The 22712-nt window shown below is 38.3% G+C and overlaps 1 protein-coding gene across 5 annotated transcripts in view; it reads right to left on the bottom strand.

The window, feature by feature from the left end:
* The window catches only part of TTC6 (tetratricopeptide repeat domain 6), a 256504-nt gene that overhangs the window by 87984 nt on the left and 145808 nt on the right, over nt 1–22712 (bottom strand). For all 5 annotated transcript variants that reach the window (XR_010122452.1, XM_063645902.1, XM_063645901.1 and 2 more), the window contains 6 exons: nt 21077–21151; nt 19670–20037; nt 9134–9596; nt 8696–8825; nt 7305–7477; nt 4970–5106 (listed from right to left, as the gene is read on the bottom strand). Coding sequence is in view for 4 of the 5 variants with exons in the window: in XM_063645902.1 (XP_063501972.1) it covers nt 4970–5106; nt 7305–7477; nt 8696–8825; nt 9134–9596; nt 19670–20037; nt 21077–21151 (1346 nt within the window). In the remaining variant the exon portion in view is untranslated. The remainder of the gene's footprint in view (nt 1–4969; nt 5107–7304; nt 7478–8695; nt 8826–9133; nt 9597–19669; nt 20038–21076; nt 21152–22712) is intronic.

The following is a 22712-nucleotide window of genomic DNA, read 5'->3' on the forward strand; positions in this document are numbered from 1 at the left end:
TGCATACTTGGAACTATAGGCATGTGCCACCATGCATGGCTAATTTTTAGTAGAGACAGAGTTTCACCGTGTTAGCCAGGATGGTCTCGATCTCCTGATCTCGTGATCCACCCACCTTGGCCTCCCAAAGTGTTCGGATTACAGGCGTGAGCTGCTGCGCCCAGCAGAAAAGAATTTTCAACCCAGAATTTCATATCCAGCCAAACTAAGCTTCGTAAGTGAAGGAGAAATAAAATCCTTTCCAGACAAGCAAATGATGATGGATTTTGTCACCACCAGGTCTGCCTTACAAGAGCTCCTGAAGGAAGCACTAAACATGGAAAGGAAAAACTGGTACTAGCCACTGCAAAAACACACCAAAATATAAAGACCGATGACACTATGAAGAAACTGCATCAACTAATGTATAAAATAACCAGCTAGCATCATGATGACGGGATAAAATTCACACAAAACAATATTAACCTTAAATGTAAATGGACTAAATGCCCCAATTAAAAGATACAGACATGCAAACTGGATAAAGAGTCAAGACCCATCAGTGTGCTATATTCAGGAGACCCATGTCACTTGCAAAGATACACATAGGCTCAAAATAAAGGGATGGAGGAAGATTTACCAAGCAAATGGAAAACAAAAAAAAGCAGGGGTTACAATCTTAGTCTCTGATAAAACAGACTTTAAATAAACAAAAATCAAAAAAGACAAAGAAGGCCGTTACACAACGGTAAAGGGGTCACTTCAACAAGAAGAGCTAAGTATCCTAAATATATATGCACCCAATACAATACAGGAGCACCCAGATTCACAAAGCAAGTTCTTAGAGACCTACAAAGTGACTTAGACTCCCACACAATAATAGTGGGAGACTTGAACATTCCATTGTCAATATTAGACACATCAATGAGACAGAAAATTGACAAGGATATTCAAGACTTGAACTCAGCTCTGGGCCAAGTGGACCTAATAGACACCTACAGAACTCTCCACCCCAGATCAACAGAATATACATTCTTCTCAGCACCACATCGCACTTATTCTAAAATCAACCACATAATTGGAAGTAAAACACTCCTCAGCAAATGCAAAAGAATGGAAATCATAACAAACAGTCTCTCAGGCCACAGTGCAATCAAATTAGAACTCAGGATTAAGAAACTCAGTCAAAACTGCATAGTTACATGGAAACTGAACAACCAGCTCCTGAATGACTACTGGGTAAATAACGAAATTAAGACAGAAATAAATAAGTTCTTTGAAAGCAATGAGAATGAAGATGCAACATACCAGAATCTCTGGGACACAGTTAAAGCAGTGTTAAGAGGGAAATTTATAGCACTAAATGCCCACAAGAGAAAGCAGGAAAGATCTAAAATTGACATCCTAATATCACAATTAGAAGAACTGGAGAAGCAAGAGCAAAGAAATTCAAAAGCTAGCAGAAGACAAGAAATAAATGAGATCAGAGCAGAACTGAAGGAGGTAGAGACATGAAAAACCCTTCAAATAATTAATGAATCCAGGAGTTGGGTTTTTTTTTAAGATTAACAAATAGATGGACCTCTAGCTAGATTCATAAAGAAGAAGGCCAGGGGCGGTGACTCACACCTGTAATCACAGCACTTTGGGAGGCCAAGGCGGGCAGATCACAAGGTCAGGAGATCGAGACCATCCTGGCTAACACGGTGAAACCCCATCTCTACTAAAAATACAAAAAATAAATAAAAAATTGGCCAGGAATGGTGGCGGACGCCTGTAGTCCCAGCTACTTTGCAGGCTGAGGCAGGAGAATGGTGTGAACCTGGGAGGCGGAGCTTGCAGTGAGCCGAGATCGAGCCACTGCACTCCAGCCTGGGCGACAGAGCAAGACTCCATCTCAAGAAAAATAAATAAATAAATAAATAAATAAATAAATAAATAAATAAATAAAATAAGAAAAGAGAGAAGAATCAAATAGACACAATAAAAAATGATAAAGGGGATATGACCACTGATCCCACAGAAATACAAACTACCATCAGAGAATACTACAAACACCTCCACACAAATAAACCAGAAAATCTAGAAGAAATGGATAAATTCCTGAACACATACACCCTCCCAAGACTAAACCAGGAAGAAGTCGAATCCCTGAATAGACCAATAACAAGTTCTGAAATTGAGGCAGTAATTAATAGACTGCCAACCAAAAGAAGTCCAGAACCAGGCAGATTCACAGACGAATTCTACCAGAGGTACAAAGAGAAGCTAGTACCATTCCTTCTGAAACTGTTCCAAACAATAGAAAAAGAGGGCCTCCTCTGTAACTCATTTTATGAGGACAGTATCGTGCTGATACCAAAACCTGGCAGAGACACAACAAAAAAAAAGAAAATTTCAGGCCAATATTACTGATGAACATTGATGTGAAAAAACTACTTTAAACTTCATATGGAACCACAAAAGAGCCCACATAGCCAAGACAATCCTAAGCAAAAAGAACAAAGCTGGAGGCATCACACTACCTGACTTCAAACTATACTACAAGGCTACAGTAATCAAAACAGCATGGTTCTGGCATCAAAACAGATATACAGACCAATGGAACAGAACAGAGGCCTCAGAAATAACACCACACATATATACATAACAAGCAATGGGGAAAGGATTCCCTATTTAATAAATGGTGCTGGGGAAACTGGCTAGCCATATGCAGAAAACAGAAACTGGACCCCTTCCTTACACCTTACACAAAAATTAACTCAAGATGGAATAAAGATTTAAACATAAAACCTAAAACCATAAAAACCCTAGAAGAAAACTTAGGCAATGCCATTCAGCACACAGGCATGGGCAAAGACCTCATGTCTAAAACACCAAAAGCAATGGTAACAAAAGCCAAAATAGATAAAAGGGATCTAATTAAACTAAAGAGCTTCTGTGCAGCAAACAAAACTATCATCAGAATGAACAGGCAACCTGCAGAATGGAAGAAAATTTTTGCAATCTATTCATCTGACAAAGGTCTAATATCCAGAATCTACAAGAAACTTAAACCAATTTACAAGAAAAAAAAAAACATCAAAAAGTGGGCAAAGAATGTGAACATACACTTCTCAAAAGAAGACATTTATGAAGCCAACAAACATATGAAAAAAGCTCATCGATGCAAATCAAAACCACAGTGAGATATCATCTCATGCCAGTTAGAATGCCTATAAAAAGTCAGGTAACAACAGATGCTGGAGAGGGTGTGGAGAAGTAGGAATGCTTTTGCACTGTTGGTGGGAGTGTAAATTAGTTCAACCATTGTGGAAGACAGTGTGGCAATTCCTCAAGGATCTAGAACCAGAAATACAATTTGATACAGCAATCCCATTACAGGGTATATACTCAAAGGATTATAAATCATTCTACTATAATGACACATGCACACATATGTTTACTGCAGCAATATTTACAATAGCAAAGACTTGGAATCAACCCAAATGCCCATCAATTATAGACTTATAAAGAAAATGTGGCACATATACACCATGGAATACTATGCAGTCATAAAAAAGAACAAGTCCAGGCCAGGCATGGTGGCTCACGCCTGTAATCCCAGCACTTTGGGAGACCAAGGTGGGTGGATCATCTAAGGTCAGAAGTTCAAGACCAGCCTGGCCAACATGGTAAAACCCTGTCTGTACTAAAAATACAACAATTAGCCAGGTGTGGTGGCGGATGCCTATAATCCCAGCTACTCGGGAGGCTGAGGCAGGAAAATCACTCGAACCCAGGAGGCAGAGGTTGCAGTGAGCCGAGACTGTGCCATCGCACTCCAGCCTGGGTGACAAGAGCGAAACTCTGTCTCAAAAAAAAAAAAAAAAGAAAGAAAAAGAAAAGAATGAGTTCATGTCCTTTCCACATGGATGAAGCTGGAAACCATCATTCTCAGCAAATTAATACAGGAACAGAAAACCAAACACCGGATGTTCTCACTCATAAGTGGGAATTGAACTATGAGAACACATGAACACAGGGAGGGGAACATCACACACCAGGGCCTGTCGGGGGTTGGGGGCAAGAGGACGGAGGGCATCAGGACAAATTCCTAATGCATGCAGGCCTTAAAACCTAGATGACAGGTTGATGGGTACAGCAAACCACCACGGCACATGTGTATCTAACAAACCTGCACATTCTGCACATGTATCCCACAACTTAAAGTAAAATAAAATAATATTTTTAAAAATGATTTAAAATTAAAAACTGCAAGTGAAAAGATAAGTAGACATGATTAGATACATATTTTAAACCACTTCAAAGCAAAATTTGGATTAAAAGAAAAGCAACAAAATGAAAACTACTATGTACAAATGAAAACTGTACAATGTGCGAAGTTTAATATACAATACAATAAGATAGTACATCCCTCGAAGCCAGGAGTTCAGAAACAACCTAGGCAACAAAGCAAGATCCCATTTCCACAAAAACAAAAATTGAAAAATTAACTGGCTGTGGCAGCACAGCCTTGTAGTCTTAGCTACTTGTGAGGAAGAGGTGGGAGGATCTCAGGAACCCAGCAGGTTGAGGCTGCAGTGAGCCATGACTGTGTCACTGCACCGTAGACAGGGTGATAGCGTGAGACTCCATCTCTATAAATAAGTAAACAAAAGATACTGCAAGAAACTATGAATAGTTTTCTGTGCTCAAAGTACAAAGGATATGAAGAAGAGATGCAAGGTGGTAGACAATGCTTTAGAAATTGACAATGTAACTAGTATTTAGGAAATGCAAATGAAACCATTTTAAATTGGCATTTACGCCTGTTAAATTACCCACACCATTAGGGTGTAGGCAAGGATTTTTCATTTACTGATGGCACTGAAAATTGATTCACTGTTTTTAAAGAGCTGTCTGATATATTTCAAGCAATTTTCTCTTCTGAAAATGTATTTCAAATAATAGTAATAATTTAAAAAACGACATCTAAAATCATTCTTACCTTGCTTGAGAATTTTGGTGATCTATATTTAACAAGGCTGTAAAATCCTCTATGGCTGCAAACCAGTTTTCATTTTCATAATAAAACAGCCCACGTTTCATTAATGCATCTGTTCTTTTGGGATCATAAAAAATACACTATAGGGACAGGGGGAGGTACATAAACATCACAAAATGAAAAAAATGAAGTATATAATCACGTAAGTGATCTAAAACTATGTTTTTAACTTTGGGTTAATAAAAGCAAACCATCTGAAGATGTCAAAATTTTCAGAGTTGTAGCTAAAGAACAAATCTTTAGGAGATTTTTTCCATCATCAAATTCTAGAGAGGGAGTATTTTTTTTTTTTTTTTTTTTTTTTTTTGAGATAGAGTCTTGCTCTGTCGCCCAGGCTGGAGTGCAGTGGCGCGATCTCGGCTCACTGCAAGCTCCGCCTCCCGGGTTCACGCCATTCTCCTGCCTCAGCCTCTCCGAGTAGCTGGGACTACAGGCGCCCGCCACCATGCCCGGCTAATTTTCTGCGGTGGCTCACGCTTTGTAATCCCAGCATTTTGGGAGGCCGAGGCGGGCGGATCACGAGGTCAGGAGATCGAGACCACGGTGAAACCTCGTCTCTACTAAAAATACAGAGGGGGAGTATTTTTTAAGAGAAAAAAAACTGGCATATACAGGAAGCCCAGGCTTCTGCCCACTGAAATTTTTGCTGATAAAAATTCATAAGTGAATTGTTCAACTAGAGCGGAGTTCATTGGATCTATCTCAGCATTTTATCCTAATTAAAGACGTAACATATTAGACTACATCAAGGCTGGTTCAATCACATAAAACATAGATTAATCTAGCCATTAAAATGGGGAAGAGAATTGAATTATTATTGGCAAGGCTCATTCATTTTACACTGACATACAAAGTAATAGAGGGAACAGACTAAATCATATGTCAATTATAAAGCTCCTCACCTATTGTTAGTAGAAAAGAACTGAAGCACAAAGGAGGTGACCAAATATTTTTAAAATAAAAAAAAAAATCCTAAAGATTTCAAAATTTGTTTGACCTCAATGTACTGCATTACTCTATTTCTAAACTACTGGTGCAGGATAGGGGAAACGAAAAGAATAGATAATATAACAATTTCAGCATCTTCAAAAGAGCTTTTTGGTCATTTCTAGACCAGAAGTTAACAAAATATATAATATTCTCCTCAAGCAGAAAAATGTCAAGTGGGTCATGGATTCATAAATAGGGCAGTTGGGAACATGGAAAGTTAAATAATTTAAATAATTTAAATAATTGCTTCTAAATTCTTAATTGCAGTAAGGAATAAGAATTTGGAGTTTAAAGTCAGGAGATCAGAGTTAGAATTGTACTGCAATCAGGGGAATATTTTGCCTTGACTACAGTTCAGTTAAAAGTTCATTTCCTGGCCAGGCGCAGTGGCTCACGCCTGTAATCCCATCACTTTGGGAGGCCAAGGTGGGCGGATCACGAGGTCAGGATATAGAGACCATCCTGGCTAACACAGTGAAACCCCAACTCTACTAAAAATACAAAAAAATTAGCCAGGCGTGGTGGCGGGTGCCTGTAGCCCCAGCTGCTTGGGAGGCTGAGGCAGGAGAATGGCGTGAACCCAGGAGGCAGAGCTTGCAGTGAGCCGAGATCGCGCCACTGCACTCCAGCCTGGGCAACAGAGCGAGACACCGCCTCAAAAAAAAAAAAAAAAAGTTCATTTCCTCAACTCTCTGATATCTCCTAAACATAAGTTACTCTCCTACCATCCTTATCTCCTTCATAGTACTTACCATAATTGGTAACAATGCCTTAATATCATAATTTGTAATAGTGCCTTAGTAAATAAATATTTTCAAGCGAGCGAATGAATGAATGAATGAATGAATGTATGAACGAACCAGTAAGCACAGCTTCTTTGAGAGCAGATAGTTTCCCTGCAGAAAAGAATCAGCTATTCAAGAGTTAAAAAGTAGAAAATACTTTTCTTTAATGTTTAAAGGTAAGAAGCAATTTTCAAAGGCTTCTTTAACCACTGTAGCATGGCTCCAGAGGAGGCAGCTGGAAAAGCTGGGCCCTCCTACAGGTTATCTCAACGCCTCCACACCCAATTCGGATGTAAATTCATTCATTCATCATTTAAAAAATAATAATTAACATAGTGTTAATATTAATTCCAGTAATGAAAACTCTAGCTCCTAACCTGTAATAAATCAATTTGATTATATAATATATACAAAAAGACCTTCAAAAACTTGCTGTACTATTTGCATGAGGATATCACAATCTAAATTATATAAATGGTAGAATTACATGTGATAAAACTTACTTTCGAAAAGTCATCAATGGCCAGTACTTTGTCTGCTATTTCATACATCTCACCCCTCCTGAAATAGATATCAGCATCTGTGGGCCTGCATTTAATTGCCTGGGTATAGTTTAGAATTGCCAAAGTTATGTCTTTTTTTCCCCTGTAAATTTCTGCCTTTGACAAATATGCCTCTAAAGAAAATTAAAAAGATAAAATTTGGAGTTATAATCCTTTCATTCACTATGAAAACTTTAAAAGATTAATCCCTCTCCCTCCAAAAAATGTAGTCAAAATAATTTTTCTCTATTACACTTTCTTAACTATTAGTTTATCTTATTTTATTCTATTTTATTTTCTTTTTTAGGCAGGATCTCCTTCTGTCACCAAGGCTGGAGTGCAGTGGCACAATCATGGCTCACTGCAGCCTCGACCTCGAGGGCTCAATCATGGCTCACATCAGCCTCCTAAATAGCTGGGACTACAGATGCATGCCACCACACCCAGCTAATTTTTGTATTTTTTTTTATAGACACAGGGGTTCACCATTTTGCCCAGGCTGGTCTCGAACTCCTGGGCTCATGTCATCCGCACACCTCAGCCTCCCAAAGTGCTGGGATTACAGGTGTGACCCACTGTGCCTGGGCCCATTTCATTTAATTTTTATTGTGACAATGCCAAATTTGTTCTCAAAGGCTGGATAAATGCTCCTTTGTGGTTAAAGGTACTTTCAATTTGAAGTAACAAAAATTACCTTTTACCTTTCCACATGTCTAAAATGTTTTTTCATAATCCTTTAGTCATCATAGTAAAAAGTTAGGTTGTGATGACACAAAACTTAACGGACTTTTAGCAGAGATCAACATAGGTCAAAAATCATTTATTAAGCTCATGTTTTATTTCATGGGTATGTTGTAGGTGCTGGGGATACAAAGGTGAATATCACATTTTCACATTCCTAGAAAGTTCCATGTCTAGTGCTTCAAGTTGGTTGGAGGATAGTACATAAGAGCAAAGATATAGATTTCATACAACCAAGTACTCCTAGGCACACAATAACTCTAACTCAGAGAGATGTGATCAAATCACACAAATCAAAGAGAGATTTGTAAATTACTTCTATAACTAACTATTTTAAATTCATATTCTTTTGTTGTGAGATGAGCAGTAAGGAACCAACTTACTGCAATATATATCAAGGACAATAACCTTTCAACCCATGGTAAGTATTTTAAAAACACTCTGGGATTGTATGAGCCCCGGATTTACAATAACAGGAGTAAAAAAATTTAATTGAGGAAAGTCATTTTCAGGACATATATCTACTGATTTATGTACCCTTATAGTACCAATAAATGACAAAGGCTGAGGTCAAAATGTAGGTAATATAACTGTCTCTACAGACAACCCACCTGTATTATTTTTATTATATTTATGTATATAATTCAAGTCATCCAAAGCTTCATTAATTTTGCCTTGGAAAAGATAAATTAAATGTCGGTGCCAATAGGCATTGAGAAACAATGGTTCCAAGAGCATTACCTAGAAAATATATGTAAAAATTCAGTTAAAGTTGATTTGTTAAAGAAGGATATCCTATCAAATAAATTTTTAAAACACAATTGATCCCAGTGGCTTTGTATGTACATAACATAAAATAAAACCTCCCAACCTGACAAACAAAAATCATGTTTTTAATATTATTTGAAAATGCAAATAATTATACTGTTATAATAATTCCACATTCTATACTATAAACATTCATTGTTCAAAATTTCAGCAAAAATTACTATACAATTAAAAGCAAGTGTAAATGGTGACTGTTACTATTTTGGTTAAATAAAACTTACTCTCTGTAGATCATTCACGGCACTCTGCAACTTTCCCAATTTCCTATAAATAGCTCCACGCCTACAATATGCAAATGCAGGATATTTTGTCTTATCATTTATTTCTTCAGTCAAAATCTTCACTTCAGATTCATAATATTTAATGACCTCTTGTGGAAGATCAGACTCCACATAATCATTTAATTTTAGTTTTGGTGGTTCTTTCACTCTTTCAGGTGGGTCTTTAGGAACGGATATTTTATCATCTTTCTCTTTTACAGGTGTGCTCGCATCTTTGTACTCAATGAGCCTATCAAGAGCCCATGTCCGAGGATCAATATTTTCTGGAATTCCTCCGTTAGCTTGGACGAATTTTTCAAAATTTAAATACGAAGGTAAACTGGGACACCGTATTTGACGTTCATATAATGGAACTTTGAACAAATATTTCTTCTGTTCCGGAAGTATTCCATGAGATGCTGATCTAGTTTTTAAAAGAGTGATTTTTTTAATTACAGAAATACAATCATCTTTCTAATCAGTAAATCAACTCAGCCACACACAAAACTACTATTTGTTATCAAAACAAAATTACATGCTAATTTTATGCGCAAGTTCTCCTTTTCATTTAATAAAATGGTAACACTGTATGAAGAATCTCCCTCAAGTTTATGAAAGCAAAAGACTGTTTTTAAAGATGTAGCCTGCTTACAGTACTAAAAAAATGAGGTCAATGTGCCTTTCAAGTTTAATTTACATCCTCTACAATACCAGCCGCCAGAGGAATTACAATGGAGAATTAAGGAAGTAAACATAACGTGACAAAAAAAATGCCATGCAAGAGGTTAAAGAGGACATGAACTTGAGGCAGTGGGAAGAAGACAGGAGTTGACTACACCCCAGACTATCAACTGAACATCCCAGTTTTACCCTCCTCCTAGTAGGCTATCAAATTAAATAATACCTAATATGCTTTCAAATGCTACAAGTCTAGGATTAGCCTTCTCAAATTCTTCCTTTGCAATATAGTCTTCATTGAGTAACTTGTGCCATAGGGCTGGTACTGTACTAGCCATGGGAAATTACAATAAACTCAGTGTATTGGAATAAAAAAAATTACCCTATCACTTCATATTTACTTAGTATGTACTACGAGAAATACCTAGTGCTGAACACTAGGCGAGCAAAAGTAAGAGAAGTTAGTTTCCTTCCCTTTCCTTACTTTCATAAATTATCTATTCCTTTCCACATTCTAGTTCAAGCCACCATCATCTATTCTTCTTAGAGCAGAATAATTTCTTAATTCCCTGCTTCTACTTTTGCCCTTTGTCTAATTCATTCTCTGCATGGCAGCCAGGCATAGGTTTTGTTTTTAGTTTTACAAATGTAAATAAGATCACATCACTCCTCCAAGAGCTTCCCCTAGTATGCAAATCAAGCTCTTCACCATTGTCCATAAGACCCCACATGATCAAGTGCCAGCATAAATATTCGACACCACTACTCTCCCCCTCATTCCCTATTTTCCAGCCATATCATCCTTGAGCAAGCCTCAAGGCCATTGCCCTTTTCAGCCCTTCTGACTGGCTGGCTCCTTCTCCATTCGTATTTCTGACCAAATGTCACTTTAGAAAGGTCTTCTGTGCCAGATATGTTTTGTTTGCACCTCCATATTCATCTCTACCCTTCTCCATCTTGCTCCCTGTCCCAGGAAACTGATCTGCACAGACTATAGCCTTAGGATCCCTTGGTCTCTGTCTTCTCATAAAGTTCATCCAATTAGGAACCCCAACAGAGGGAAAGAGGAGAGTGAAGTCAAAGTGTTTATTCCTCTGGCTTCCTCAGGAAGGGTCTCCTCAAACTACCTAGGATCCTTGAACAAAGATCACTACTGCTTTCAAGAAAGCCATTTCCATACAACTCTTTTCTTTCAGCTTCTAGTCATCACTCCCTCTTTTTGTCCTCTCAAACTTAGGAGTAGAAAATGGCTTTACATTTTTAACCCCAGGATACTGCATTATCATTTCTGGTTTCCTTGTACTTTGACATTTTTGTAAATTTCTCCTTTATCATAACCTCCCAATATTATCCTAAGCTGAGTGGTGTTTATGATTGGGATCTTCACTGACAAAGTAATTAGTACCAGATATGGACTCAGGAAACACACACACACATAAAGGATTCTAGGATAACTTCCCTGCCAGGTTGAAACAGGACATGGGTAATCCATGGCATGTGGTGGTATAAAAATTTGTCAAATATCACCAGTGTTAGCAGGGAATGATGTTCAGATGGAAGACAAGGCATTGGGAGATCAAGGAGCTTTAAGTCATTAGGACAATACTTATTATAAAGATTGTGTGTTCAGTTGACTACTTCTTTCAGACCAAAGAGTAGTTGCAGTACCTATTAAGTACCCTCTAAACTTTGTGCATCAAGGTAATGAAGCTAGTAGGCAAGAAGCAGAAAACTGAAATATGGGATGTTAACATGCAAGGAGATATGAATGAGAGTGAGAATTTTAAATCTCCAAATTCCACTTATCTTCCCTTTACTGAGGAGACTGGCTGAGGAATTGTCAGATCCCCCATCTGAGACTCTCAGTCCTCTCCTGCATAAGTTTCTTTCAATGACTACACTGTGACATTGCCTTATATGCTGTAATGCACCTACCTCAAGAACGCCCTGAAATCACTCAGCTGTGACTCCCAAACCCTCTCATGGAGCCACAGCCATTACAGTCCCTCAGCCTCCCACATACCTCCTCCATGGTGGTGACCTTGGGTTGGTGGCTGCTGGCCTCACCACACACAGCCTTAGCTAGAATACCCAGGAGTGCTCAAAGTGAAGGGTTCTCAAACTTCAGCATGCATCAGAATTACCCAAAGCCTTCTTAAAAATACAGATTTTGAGGCTCCACCCTCAAGGTCTCTTATTCCGTAGACCTAGGGTGGAGTTCTAGAACTTGCACCTCTAACAAGTTCCCAGGTAATACTCATGCATGAATTACACTATAAGAGCCATTGCTATAGAGGAATGAGTTCTAAGGTTCAGGAAACAGGAATTTGTCTGCAATATAGAATGTGCTTAGTCAAGTCCTAACCCTTGGAAAGACCAGAGAATGCACAAGTGAGGGGGCACAATACCCTTGAAAAGCCTTGTGGGTGCTGACCTCAGAACTGGAAAAGAATGAAAGTGGGCGAACGGGAGCAAAGAAATTTGTTTCACTGATTCCAATGGGAATAATAGAACCCTGGAGTGGTAAAGTTCCGTTTACCACTACAGATATGGTAGATACAATGACCACAATAAGCAATAGAGACAGAATAGTAGTAACAGAATTTTAACTCTCAAGGATCCGTGGCAATAGCTAAACAACTAAAGGTGCTTAGAGATGAGATAAATAGGCAGCTTGTTTGGGTGTTCTTTGGCTTACATAGGGGAAAACTTATAGGTCTTCTGGTACAAACCTAACCAGCTATAGTGGGGGTTTACAATCTTTTACCCAGCTCTCAGACCCCAGCCAGTTCATAGTCCAAAACCCTCTTAACAGGAAGGTTGGGCAAAGTCCCACTGAGGAAGAATCCTGCAATGTGGCTTAGGTATACACAGTGAATTTTCCCTGAAATCTTCTAAAGGTATGAGAAAGGGGAATACTCAAACCTTCCAGGGGTAATTACATACTGGCTCTGACCTTATGCTAATCCACAGATACCCACTACAAATCCCACTGACGTCTATCAATCAAATTAAAGAATTACGAAAGTCAAGTGATAGAATCTTAGCCTGAGACCATTTAACAGTGGATCTGGTAAGACATGGACCCATTTTTTGATAATTTCCCTAGTCCCAGAATGTATAGTGGGAGTAAACACATGTAATAACTGAATAAACTGTAGACTGAGGAAAATAATGGTAGTAAGGGCAAAGTGGAAATCTTAGAAACTGCCCTCATCCCATCTCACACCACTATCCACCAAGATAGTAAACAAAAAGCAATACCAGATTCCAGGGAAATTACACATTAGTGGCACCATCAGAGACTTGAAGGATATAGGTGGCAATTCCCACCATATCTCCATTTTACTTTCCTGTTTCACCAGTGCAAAACCAAGATAGCTTGTAGAAAGTGACTATAAGTTATCACAAATTTAATCAGGTGGTGATAACAATTACAGCTGTAGTTCCAGATGTGGTATATTTACTGAAGCAATGAACACACCTCCTGGCACCTGGTTTGCAGCTGTTGACCTGACATGCTTTCTTTTCCATTCCCCTAGTTTAGGAGAATCTGATGAAGTTTACATTTACATGGCAGGGACAACTCTCTCCATATACACACACACACACATACACACACACACACATATATATATGTACGTATATATATATGTGTGTACGTGTATATATATGTGTATGTGTGTGTGTGTGTGTGTGTGTGTGTATCCCATATCCAACCCATAAGCAAATCCTGTTGTCCCTAGTTCTAAAATCTATCTAGAATCTAACCACTTTCCACTACTTTGGTTGCTGTCACCCCAAACCAAGAAACTATTTCTCACCTGGATTATTTCAATAGCTTCTAACTGGTCTCCCTGCTCCACTACAATCTATTTTTCACAAGTAACCAGAGTGAACCTTCTGGAACATACACTAGATCATATCAACTCACTGCTCCCAGCTCCCAGTGTTTCCTTTTCTATTAAGAATCCAAAGTCTTTGCCATAACCTGTAAACATCACTACCCCATTCTCAAGTCCACAGTGATCTCTTGGCACTCTTAAGAATAATTTCAAATTTACTCTGGCCTACAAGGCACCACGTGGTATTATCTCTGACCACTTCCTCAACCTCGCTTCTTTCCACCCTGCACTCACTCTGTTCCAGCCACACTGACTTCTATGCTGTCCCTCAAAAGCAACAAGCATGTCTCCAACTCAAGGCCTTTGCACTTGTTACGACCACTTCAGATATTCAAACACCTCACTCCCTCATTCCATTCAGTTCTACGCTCAAATATCACTACCTTATAGAGGCTTCTGACCACTCTGTCTAAAATAGTAACCTTTGTTACACTGCTTTATTTTCTTCATTACATTTGTCACTTCCTAATGTTATTTGTTTACCTCTCCACTCTCTCCCACTACGATATAAGCTCTATGAGGACACGGAGTTTGCCAATCTTGTTCCTTGCCCTATGCTCCTTGTCTAATGTAGTACTGCTGAGTAGTGCTCAATAAATGTATGTTGCAGAAACGAATGGCTGAACTCATTCATTCATCAAATTGTTGCTGAATTCCTACTATGTGCCATGATTTAATAAGAGAAATCGCATTTAACTATAGTCCCTCCAACTCTTCACTTTAAGCTGATAAACTTTGCCTTCATTGAAAATATAGGAGCTATCTGACTTGAATACTTACCTCATTTTCTTAAACAAAATATACATTCCCAGGGAAGGAAGATGCTTTCTTCATATAATGCACAACACTTCTTCCCTGGGAGTTCAGTTGTATCACTTGTGTTCTATGTCCCATACACATTTGCCTACTCAGAGCTTCACTCTTTCGATATCCTGACTTTTCTGTATCATCTAAAATTGTGATCAGTACTCTGAAATTTTACTAGGCAGAGAAATTGCAGAAAGGATACTAAAGAGGCAAGAATGAGGAGGAAGTTCCAGATAACAGAGTTGAATGAGGGGATCCTCTAAATCTAAGTTTGAAGCTATACATATCCCAGACTAACTCCTGAACCACCCACCAATCCTTTCTCATTATTCCAGAAATAATCACTGCCATAGTTTGATGTATATAGTTTCAAGGTTTCTTTACAGATATACAAGCACCATTATACACACATACATGCATATACATACAGCTTTGTTAAAATATATTCCCACATAAACATCCAAAAATATGTTAATTGTGACTTATTTCTCAATGGTAGCACTGCTGTATTTTCTAAGTTTTTACAATGAGCATGTATTATTTTTACTATCAAATATTAATAAAATACGTAAAATATTTTTAAGGAAACAAGATCTTGCTATGTAACTTTCTAGAAGGATGTAAAAAGGAAAGGAAATGCGGACAGTGGATGAACTTTTATGAGGAAGAATTATAGTCCCAGATCACTGAAATTAAATAATACAAAGAAAAGGAACATGATAAAAGAGGGGATTGGCTGTTTACATCTACCCCAAAAGGTAAATATTTCTTCCTGTACTGCCAGTTTAAATCATGTTTTCATAGCCATGAATATGGTTCATGGTTTTTCACTTGGAGGAACCAGAGTAAATTAACCTGCTAGCTATCACTCCAGTCTGAGAAAGTCAAGCCTTTGGGTTGGAATATGTACACATGCAGTTAATCTGAGATGAGATGTAAGACAATTTAAGGAAACAGAAATTTTGAACAGTTCGAACGTTTTGCTCAATATATCGTTGGTATGAAAATAAGGACGATTTTACTACCGAAATCAAGGGATATTTGAGCTGGACATTACTTCAGAAATCATGTGGATGGGCTATTCATCTTCTAGATGGGGAAACAAATATTCAAGGAAATTAAGTAGCCTAGTCACTGGGGATCTAGTGATTGAAGGTTGGGATATGGATGTATACAAATTCCTGATCCAGAGTTCTTGCTCCTAGAACGTCACTGCTGCCAGCTCTTAGAGAAGCAGAGTGATAAATGAAAGTCAAAATAGGCCTGATGGCCAAGCGCAGTGGTTCATGCCTGTAATCTCAGCACTTTGGGAGCCCAAGGTGGGTGGATTGCTTGAGACCAGAAGTTCAAGACCAGCCTGGGCAACATGGCGAAACCATGTCTCTACCAAAAAAAAATACAAAAATTAGCCACACTTGGTGGCATCCACCTGTAGGCCTAGCTACTTGAGACGATGAAGTGGGAGAATCCCTTGAGCCCAGGAGGCAGAGGTTGCAGTGAGCCAAGATCACACCATTGCACTCCAGTCTCGGCAATGGAAATGAAACCATGTCTCAAAAAAACAAAAAGTGGAAGGGTAAAACAACTAAGGAAAATATAACAACTCCTGCTTGGGGGAAAATAAATTCTGCTTCTCTGAGGAATGCAGCAGCACAAGATGGGCCAAGAAAACCAGGTCTGAGACCACAGGGTCACTTGCAGGAGCAGGTCAAGTGAGTTAAGACTAAGGACAATTATTCTAGAAAGGGGCACAAGAAGATGCATTCAGAGGGATAGGAACGCCATTGGCGAACAGGCTGGCAGCCTGGATCTCAGATGAAGAATGTTACTCAGTCCCGGAAGACTGAATGTTGGCAGAGATCAAGAGGCTAGCAATTCACAAAAGCCCACATAGGAGGTAAGGCAGTGGGTACAAGGGAGTGAAGGCAGCCACTATTCATCGATAGGAAGAGCTCACTGTGGGTCAGCCAGCTACTGAGGAAGGTCTCCTCTACTCCCTCAGGCTGCTCTGTCAACACTGAGCTCAGAGACCAAAGCAGAGGGAAACTTCTAGAGAAACAATGAAGCTGCAAAGTTATTGCAAACTTTGGCAACCTGCCATGACCTAGCTGAGGAGGGAAGTAACAGGGCTAAGGAGATAAAAGGAAATGCATGAATCTGGGTGAGGTGGCTCCAGTGGCCTTCTGCAAGAGTGACTTTCCACAGCCATAATTTGACTTGATGTATAAGAACATATGCAGTCTGCTTCCCACCATTAAGGGAGGCCAGCCAAGAATGGGTGTGAGTAAATAACCTTTATGGTTGGACATAAAATGGTAAGAAGTAAATCTGTGAATTATCAAATTAAGATTAGTGAGAAAAGGCCAGGCGTGGTGCCTCATGACTGTAATCCCAGCACTTTGGGAGGCTGAGGTGGGTGGATCACCTGAGGTCAGGAGTTCGAGACCAGCCTGGCCAACGTGGCAAAACCCTGTCTCTACTAAAAATATGAAAAATTAGCCAGGTGTGGTGGCACATGCCTATAATCCCAGCTACTTGGGAGGCTAAGGCATGGGAATCACTTGAACCTGGGAGATAGAGGTTGCAGTGAGCCGAGGTGCTACTGCACTCCAGCCTGGGCAACAGAGCAAGACTCCGTCTCAAAAAAAAAAAAATAGTGGGAAAAAAGTCTCAAACTATAGGAACAAAATTATTTTTCAAGTTGCTCCACAGTCATTAGTTTTGAACTAACAATTCGTATCTACATTATATGGGGTAAATTAGTTTAAAGTAATATTTTTTTTTTAAAGGTAGGAAAGCTGTACTAACATATTGTCTTAGACAAATACTGCCACAGTTTGTTTTACTGCCTCCACCAAAAGGTTCATCCTATGGTTCCTGTTACACCCATTGGCAGCACATACAAATTTCAAAGTCAGCTATTAGAAGGCAAAGAAATCTTTTTAAATGTTAAAACTTTATATTCAGAATGATAAAAGGTCAATAAGAAGACCACATCCCACAGAAGCAGCATTTGATCAGTTTATATCCTTTTTTTAGATAGAAGTCATTTAGGCTGTGGCCAAAATGGTGCTGTGTGTATTACCCTTTCTGGGATGGTGAAGATTCATAACACTTTAAAATCAGTAAATGTATCGAAAATGTATAAGCAAACTTCTGGTTCTGATCTAAAACATTTATCAACTTAGAAAACCTACTTGAAGTCTCCTACAGATGAACTAACAAAAAAAACTCCAGATACTATATTTCTTGCAGGTGCAACTGAAGCATAAGTAGTATACAGAGAACACGACACTTGAATGGCATTCTCCATTATGGGTGGCCTCTGTTCCACTCTTATGAAGTTCACTCACACGTATGAAGTACTATGCCCCAGTCTTCTCAAGGACAGTAAGTCACCATTTCAAGAAATAATTAACTCTTTTGCAGACAGGAAGTCTTTATAACTATAAAGTGAACAATTTTTTTTATTCTCTTAACCATCAGGAAAGTCTTTACTTTTCAAAAGGACACAAGCTTAATGAATTCTGTGATGTCTGGGGATATCTAAAAAGAAACCTCAGAGCTTTTTGGAAACTGTTTTGCACAATAATTTTGTTATAAGAAAGTTATGTCCTGAATACTTACTAATGAACACATTTGGAATTTCAGTGGTTATTATTTTAGGTCCCTACATAATTTTAAATATACTGGCTACTATTACTTCCAAGTAAGGAAAAAAATATTTCTGTGTTGATTCCTAAATAAGAGCTTACAATATTAAAAAAAAATATTAACTTTTTTTTCTTTTTTTGAGACAGAGTCTCGCTCTGTTGCCCAGGCCGGAGTGCAGTGGCACAATCTTGGCTCACTGCAAGCTCCGCCTCCCGGGTTCACGCCATTCTCCTGCCTCAGCCTCCCGAATAGCTGGGACTACAGGCGCCCGCCACCACGCCTGGCTAATTTTTTTGTATTTTTAGTAGAGATGGGGTTTCACTGAGTTAGCCACAATGGTCTAGATCTCCTGACCTCGTGACCTGCCCACCTCGGCCTCCCAAAGTGCTGGGATTACAGTTGTGAGCCATCGCGTCTGGCCGTTTTTTTTTTTTTTTAGAGATGGAGTCTCACTCTGTCACTCAGGCTGGAGTGCAGTGGTATGATCTCAGCTCACTGCAACGTCCGCCTCACAGGTTCAAGCAATTCTCCTGCCTGAGCCTCCCAAGTAGCTGGGACTACAGGCGCGCACAACCATGACCAGCTAATTTTTTGTATTTTTAGTAGAGACAGGGTTTCACCGTGTTAGCCACGATAGTCTCGATCTCCTGACCTCGTGATCTGTCCGCCTCAGCCTCCCAAAGTGCTGGGATTACAAGGGTGAGTCACTGCATCGGGCCCAAAATTATCTAGATTTATAACTCAGTTCAATAATGTAAAATTTAAAAATACTTAAATATCTATTTTGAATGAGCAGAATTTGTGTGGAGCAGGAGTTGTTTTTTGTTACTAAATCATTTCAAATAACTTATTTGGGTTTTTTACTTTCTTGAAGATTTCAGTTAGCCATCAAATTGATTTAGTCTTACCTCATGTCCTTAAATCAGTCCCCTATTTAAATTATCATTTGAATCATTCACATACTTATACTATGAAATATCCATATATTTTTAAATGAGGGTTTGTCTTTCTGTTTTTTTTTTTTTTTTTTTTTTAAGACGGAGTTTCACTCTGTCATCCATGCTGGAGTGCAGTGGCCTGATCTCGGCTCACTGCAACCTCCACCTCCCGGGTTCAACCTCTTCTCAGCCTCCTGAGTAGCTGGGACTACAGGCACCCATCACCATGCCCAGCTCCAGCTAATTTTTGTATTTTTAGTAGAGAGGGGTTTCACCATGTTGGCCAGGCTGGTCTTGAACTCCTGACTTCAGATGATGCACCCGCCTCCACCTCCCAAAGTGCTGGGATTACAGGTGTGATCTGGCGCCCAGCCAGAGATTTGTCTTTCAAAAAGTGAAAGGTTCATGTTTTCAGTGCAGAACAAAATAATAACTTCATGGGGTGAGATTATAAAATTAAGGTCAAAACCACAATATATTTCTTAAACTATAAAAAAAAATCACTTAAACAAGACCTTTCAAGAGATTTTGGAGGCTTGGATAACTCTTCATACACGAATATAAGTTTTTGTTGTTTCAATCTTTTCTTCCGTTTCTTGGGATAAACAATGTAACTAATGCCAGCTTTTTTAGATGCTTCAACGAGATTCAAAGAGCGATTTCTCAAACTGTGTTTTTCGCACATGTTATCAAAGATGTCATCTATATTTTCTTTCACATAGTTGGGCTCCTCAGTTTTATTTTGCTTAGTGAGCTGGAGCTGACGTTCCAATTCCTTTGCTTTCTGAAACATAACCTCTTTTATACTGCTTTGCATATCATTCTTGATTTCCAAAGGAGCTATGATCTCCTCCTTCCTCAAGTCTACAGAAGATTTTACTCGCTTAGTAAGCAAGCAAAGAGGTAGAAAAACTGTAAAATCAATTTAGGTGCTATGCATTCAAAATTAATTAATTCTGTTACAATTATTATTAATATGGTTTGGTCACTTAATTTAAAAGTTTAAAAATCAGTATTCTTAAAATTATTCAAAAGTCAACTGATAAAGTTAATAGTGGGTTAGTTCAAGCAAAGTACAATAATTTGGTTGGTCATATGACATTTCATTAAGTATATGTAAACAGCACTATAAATTAGATATGTATTATGATTTTCTATATTTTAATTGAAAGAGAATGCTCTCTACATATCCAAATAAATTAACTGCTGTACTTTTATATTTAATGCAAAAAAAACTGGTAGAACGGGCAAAAGCTGTTAAAATGCCTTATTCCGTAAAAATCAATTTGAGTTTTCTTTCAAAAGCGCTTTAATAACACTGAATTTCTACACAATACCATTCAAATATTCTCCATAATAACTTTCAATTCAATACTTATAATAGGAAGTAACATAATCCCAACCTATTACAGTATTTATTTTATCTAATCATTAGAGAATCAGCTTAATTTTTAATAATACTATTATTTAATATTCTAACATTAATAATTATATAATTTTAATAATTATGCATTAATACTTGAAACTCTAATATTCATTACTTACACAAGATAAATTACTTTAAATCCTTTGATATAGCATTTCCTGCCTATTGAGCCATCATCAGTAAGTTAAATGCATTGCATTTGCTAATAAATAATTTGTTATAGAGATGTATTTCTTTATAGTGAATTTTGGCCCAAATTTCAAACATAATAATTTCATACAGGCCAGTTACGTACTTTAAGATATGTACTAAAGTACAATAGAGATATTGATCATCTGCAACTTACTGTACTCCCCCATCTCAAGAAACTATACAAAACTCAATACGTAATTAGAGAATATAGTATAGAAGTATATGCTTTAAAAAAAAAGGTGATTATTATTCCTAGGAATACAAATGTTTCTTCTAGAGAGTAAAAACTGTAAAATTATAATACCCTTAGTTGTGTAGGTTGTGCACTAAACCATTTTTGGATACTTTCAAATGATGCAGATTTTCTTGGTAAGAAACACTGTGAAATAATCACATGAAAAATATACATTAGCCACAAATACTATTTGATAAGCTAAAATATATAACACTTGGCTAATAACTGTTTAGGTAAATTAATGAAATTCAGAAATACTAATTAAAATACAGATACTGAGTTTGAAGTCACTGACGTTATATAGAGGAAGAGAACTTAAAATCTATCAATTAACGTAGAAAAGTATATAATAATAAAAACTATCTTGTTTTTTTAAAATTCAACTTGATATAACAAACGCCAAGTACCTGCTGTGTACAAGGTAGTATAGTGCAAAGCTACCCAGCTGGTATAGGTGGCACTGGTGTATGTGAATGTGTGACAGATATGCTGAGCCATGAATCCCCTTAACCCTGGGGCTGCATTAGTGGGAGCCCCTGGACAGTCACCTCTAATCATGAGCAATCTCAACCTTTTAGTTCAGGAAACCACGCAAGTGTTACCACTTACTGTAATAACACCCAGACTGGTGTTATTATATTAAGAGTTGGAAAGCTCTACTAAACTAGAGTGCAAAGTACAAAGAAAACGGCATGTTCCATGTCCTTAAGCATAATATGATGCAAACAGCAATAAAGAAATATCTAGGCCAGATCTAGTGGCTTACACCTGCAATCCCAACAGTTTGGGAGGCCGAGGCAGGAGGATCACTTAAGCCTAGGAGTTTTGAGACCAGTCTGGGCAACATAGTGAGGCCCCATTTCTAAAAAAATAAAAAATAAAAAAATACTAGCTGTGTATAGTGGTGCGCACTTGTAGTCCCAGATACCCAAGAGGCTGAGGTGGGAGAATCACTTGAGCCCAGGAGGTCCAGGCTGCAGTAAGCCATGATTTTACCACTGTACTCCAGCCTGGTAGACGCAGTGAGATGTTGTCTCAAAAAAAAAAAAAAAAAAAAGACTATATTAGGCACTAGTGAGAGAAAAATAAAACCATGTCCTAATTGTACCCCATAAAGGTCAGGTCATTGGATACACTGTAGTTAGTTATACTAAAAGTCATGACTATGCATCTGATCACCGTTTAAAGCAATCAGTCTTACTCTGCTTCATGGCCACAAACAGTTTCTCCATTTAGTCAAAGATTCACAAACACATTCCTTTGATATTGAAGACCTACGCAAGAATGAGTAAAAAACCTAGAAGTGTTAGAAAAACTCACAACAAATATCCTGCTATTGATTAGTGAATAACATCTAACAGTCATAAAAACAGCATATTTGAGAAAGTAGAAATGTATCTTCAGCAAAGATAGCACTGAATGGTCTGAGCCATTTTCCAAAATGAGGAAGTGCCAAGAAAAAAAAAAATTTTTTTGAGACAGTCTCCTCCTGTTGCCCTCGATCTCCTGGGCTCAAGCCATCCTCCCACCTCAGCCTCCTAAGTAGCTGAGATACAGGCACATGCCACCACATCCAGCTAATTTTTTTGTTTTTTTACTAGAGATGGGGTTTCACCATATTGGCCAGGCTTGTCTGGAACTCCTGGCCTCAAGTGATCTGCCCACCTCAGACTCCCAAAATGCCAGGATTACAGGCATGAGCCAC

The sequence above is a fragment of the Symphalangus syndactylus genome, chromosome 9 (genome assembly GCF_028878055.3).
Source record: "Symphalangus syndactylus isolate Jambi chromosome 9, NHGRI_mSymSyn1-v2.1_pri, whole genome shotgun sequence".
NCBI lineage: Eukaryota > Metazoa > Chordata > Mammalia > Primates > Hylobatidae > Symphalangus > Symphalangus syndactylus.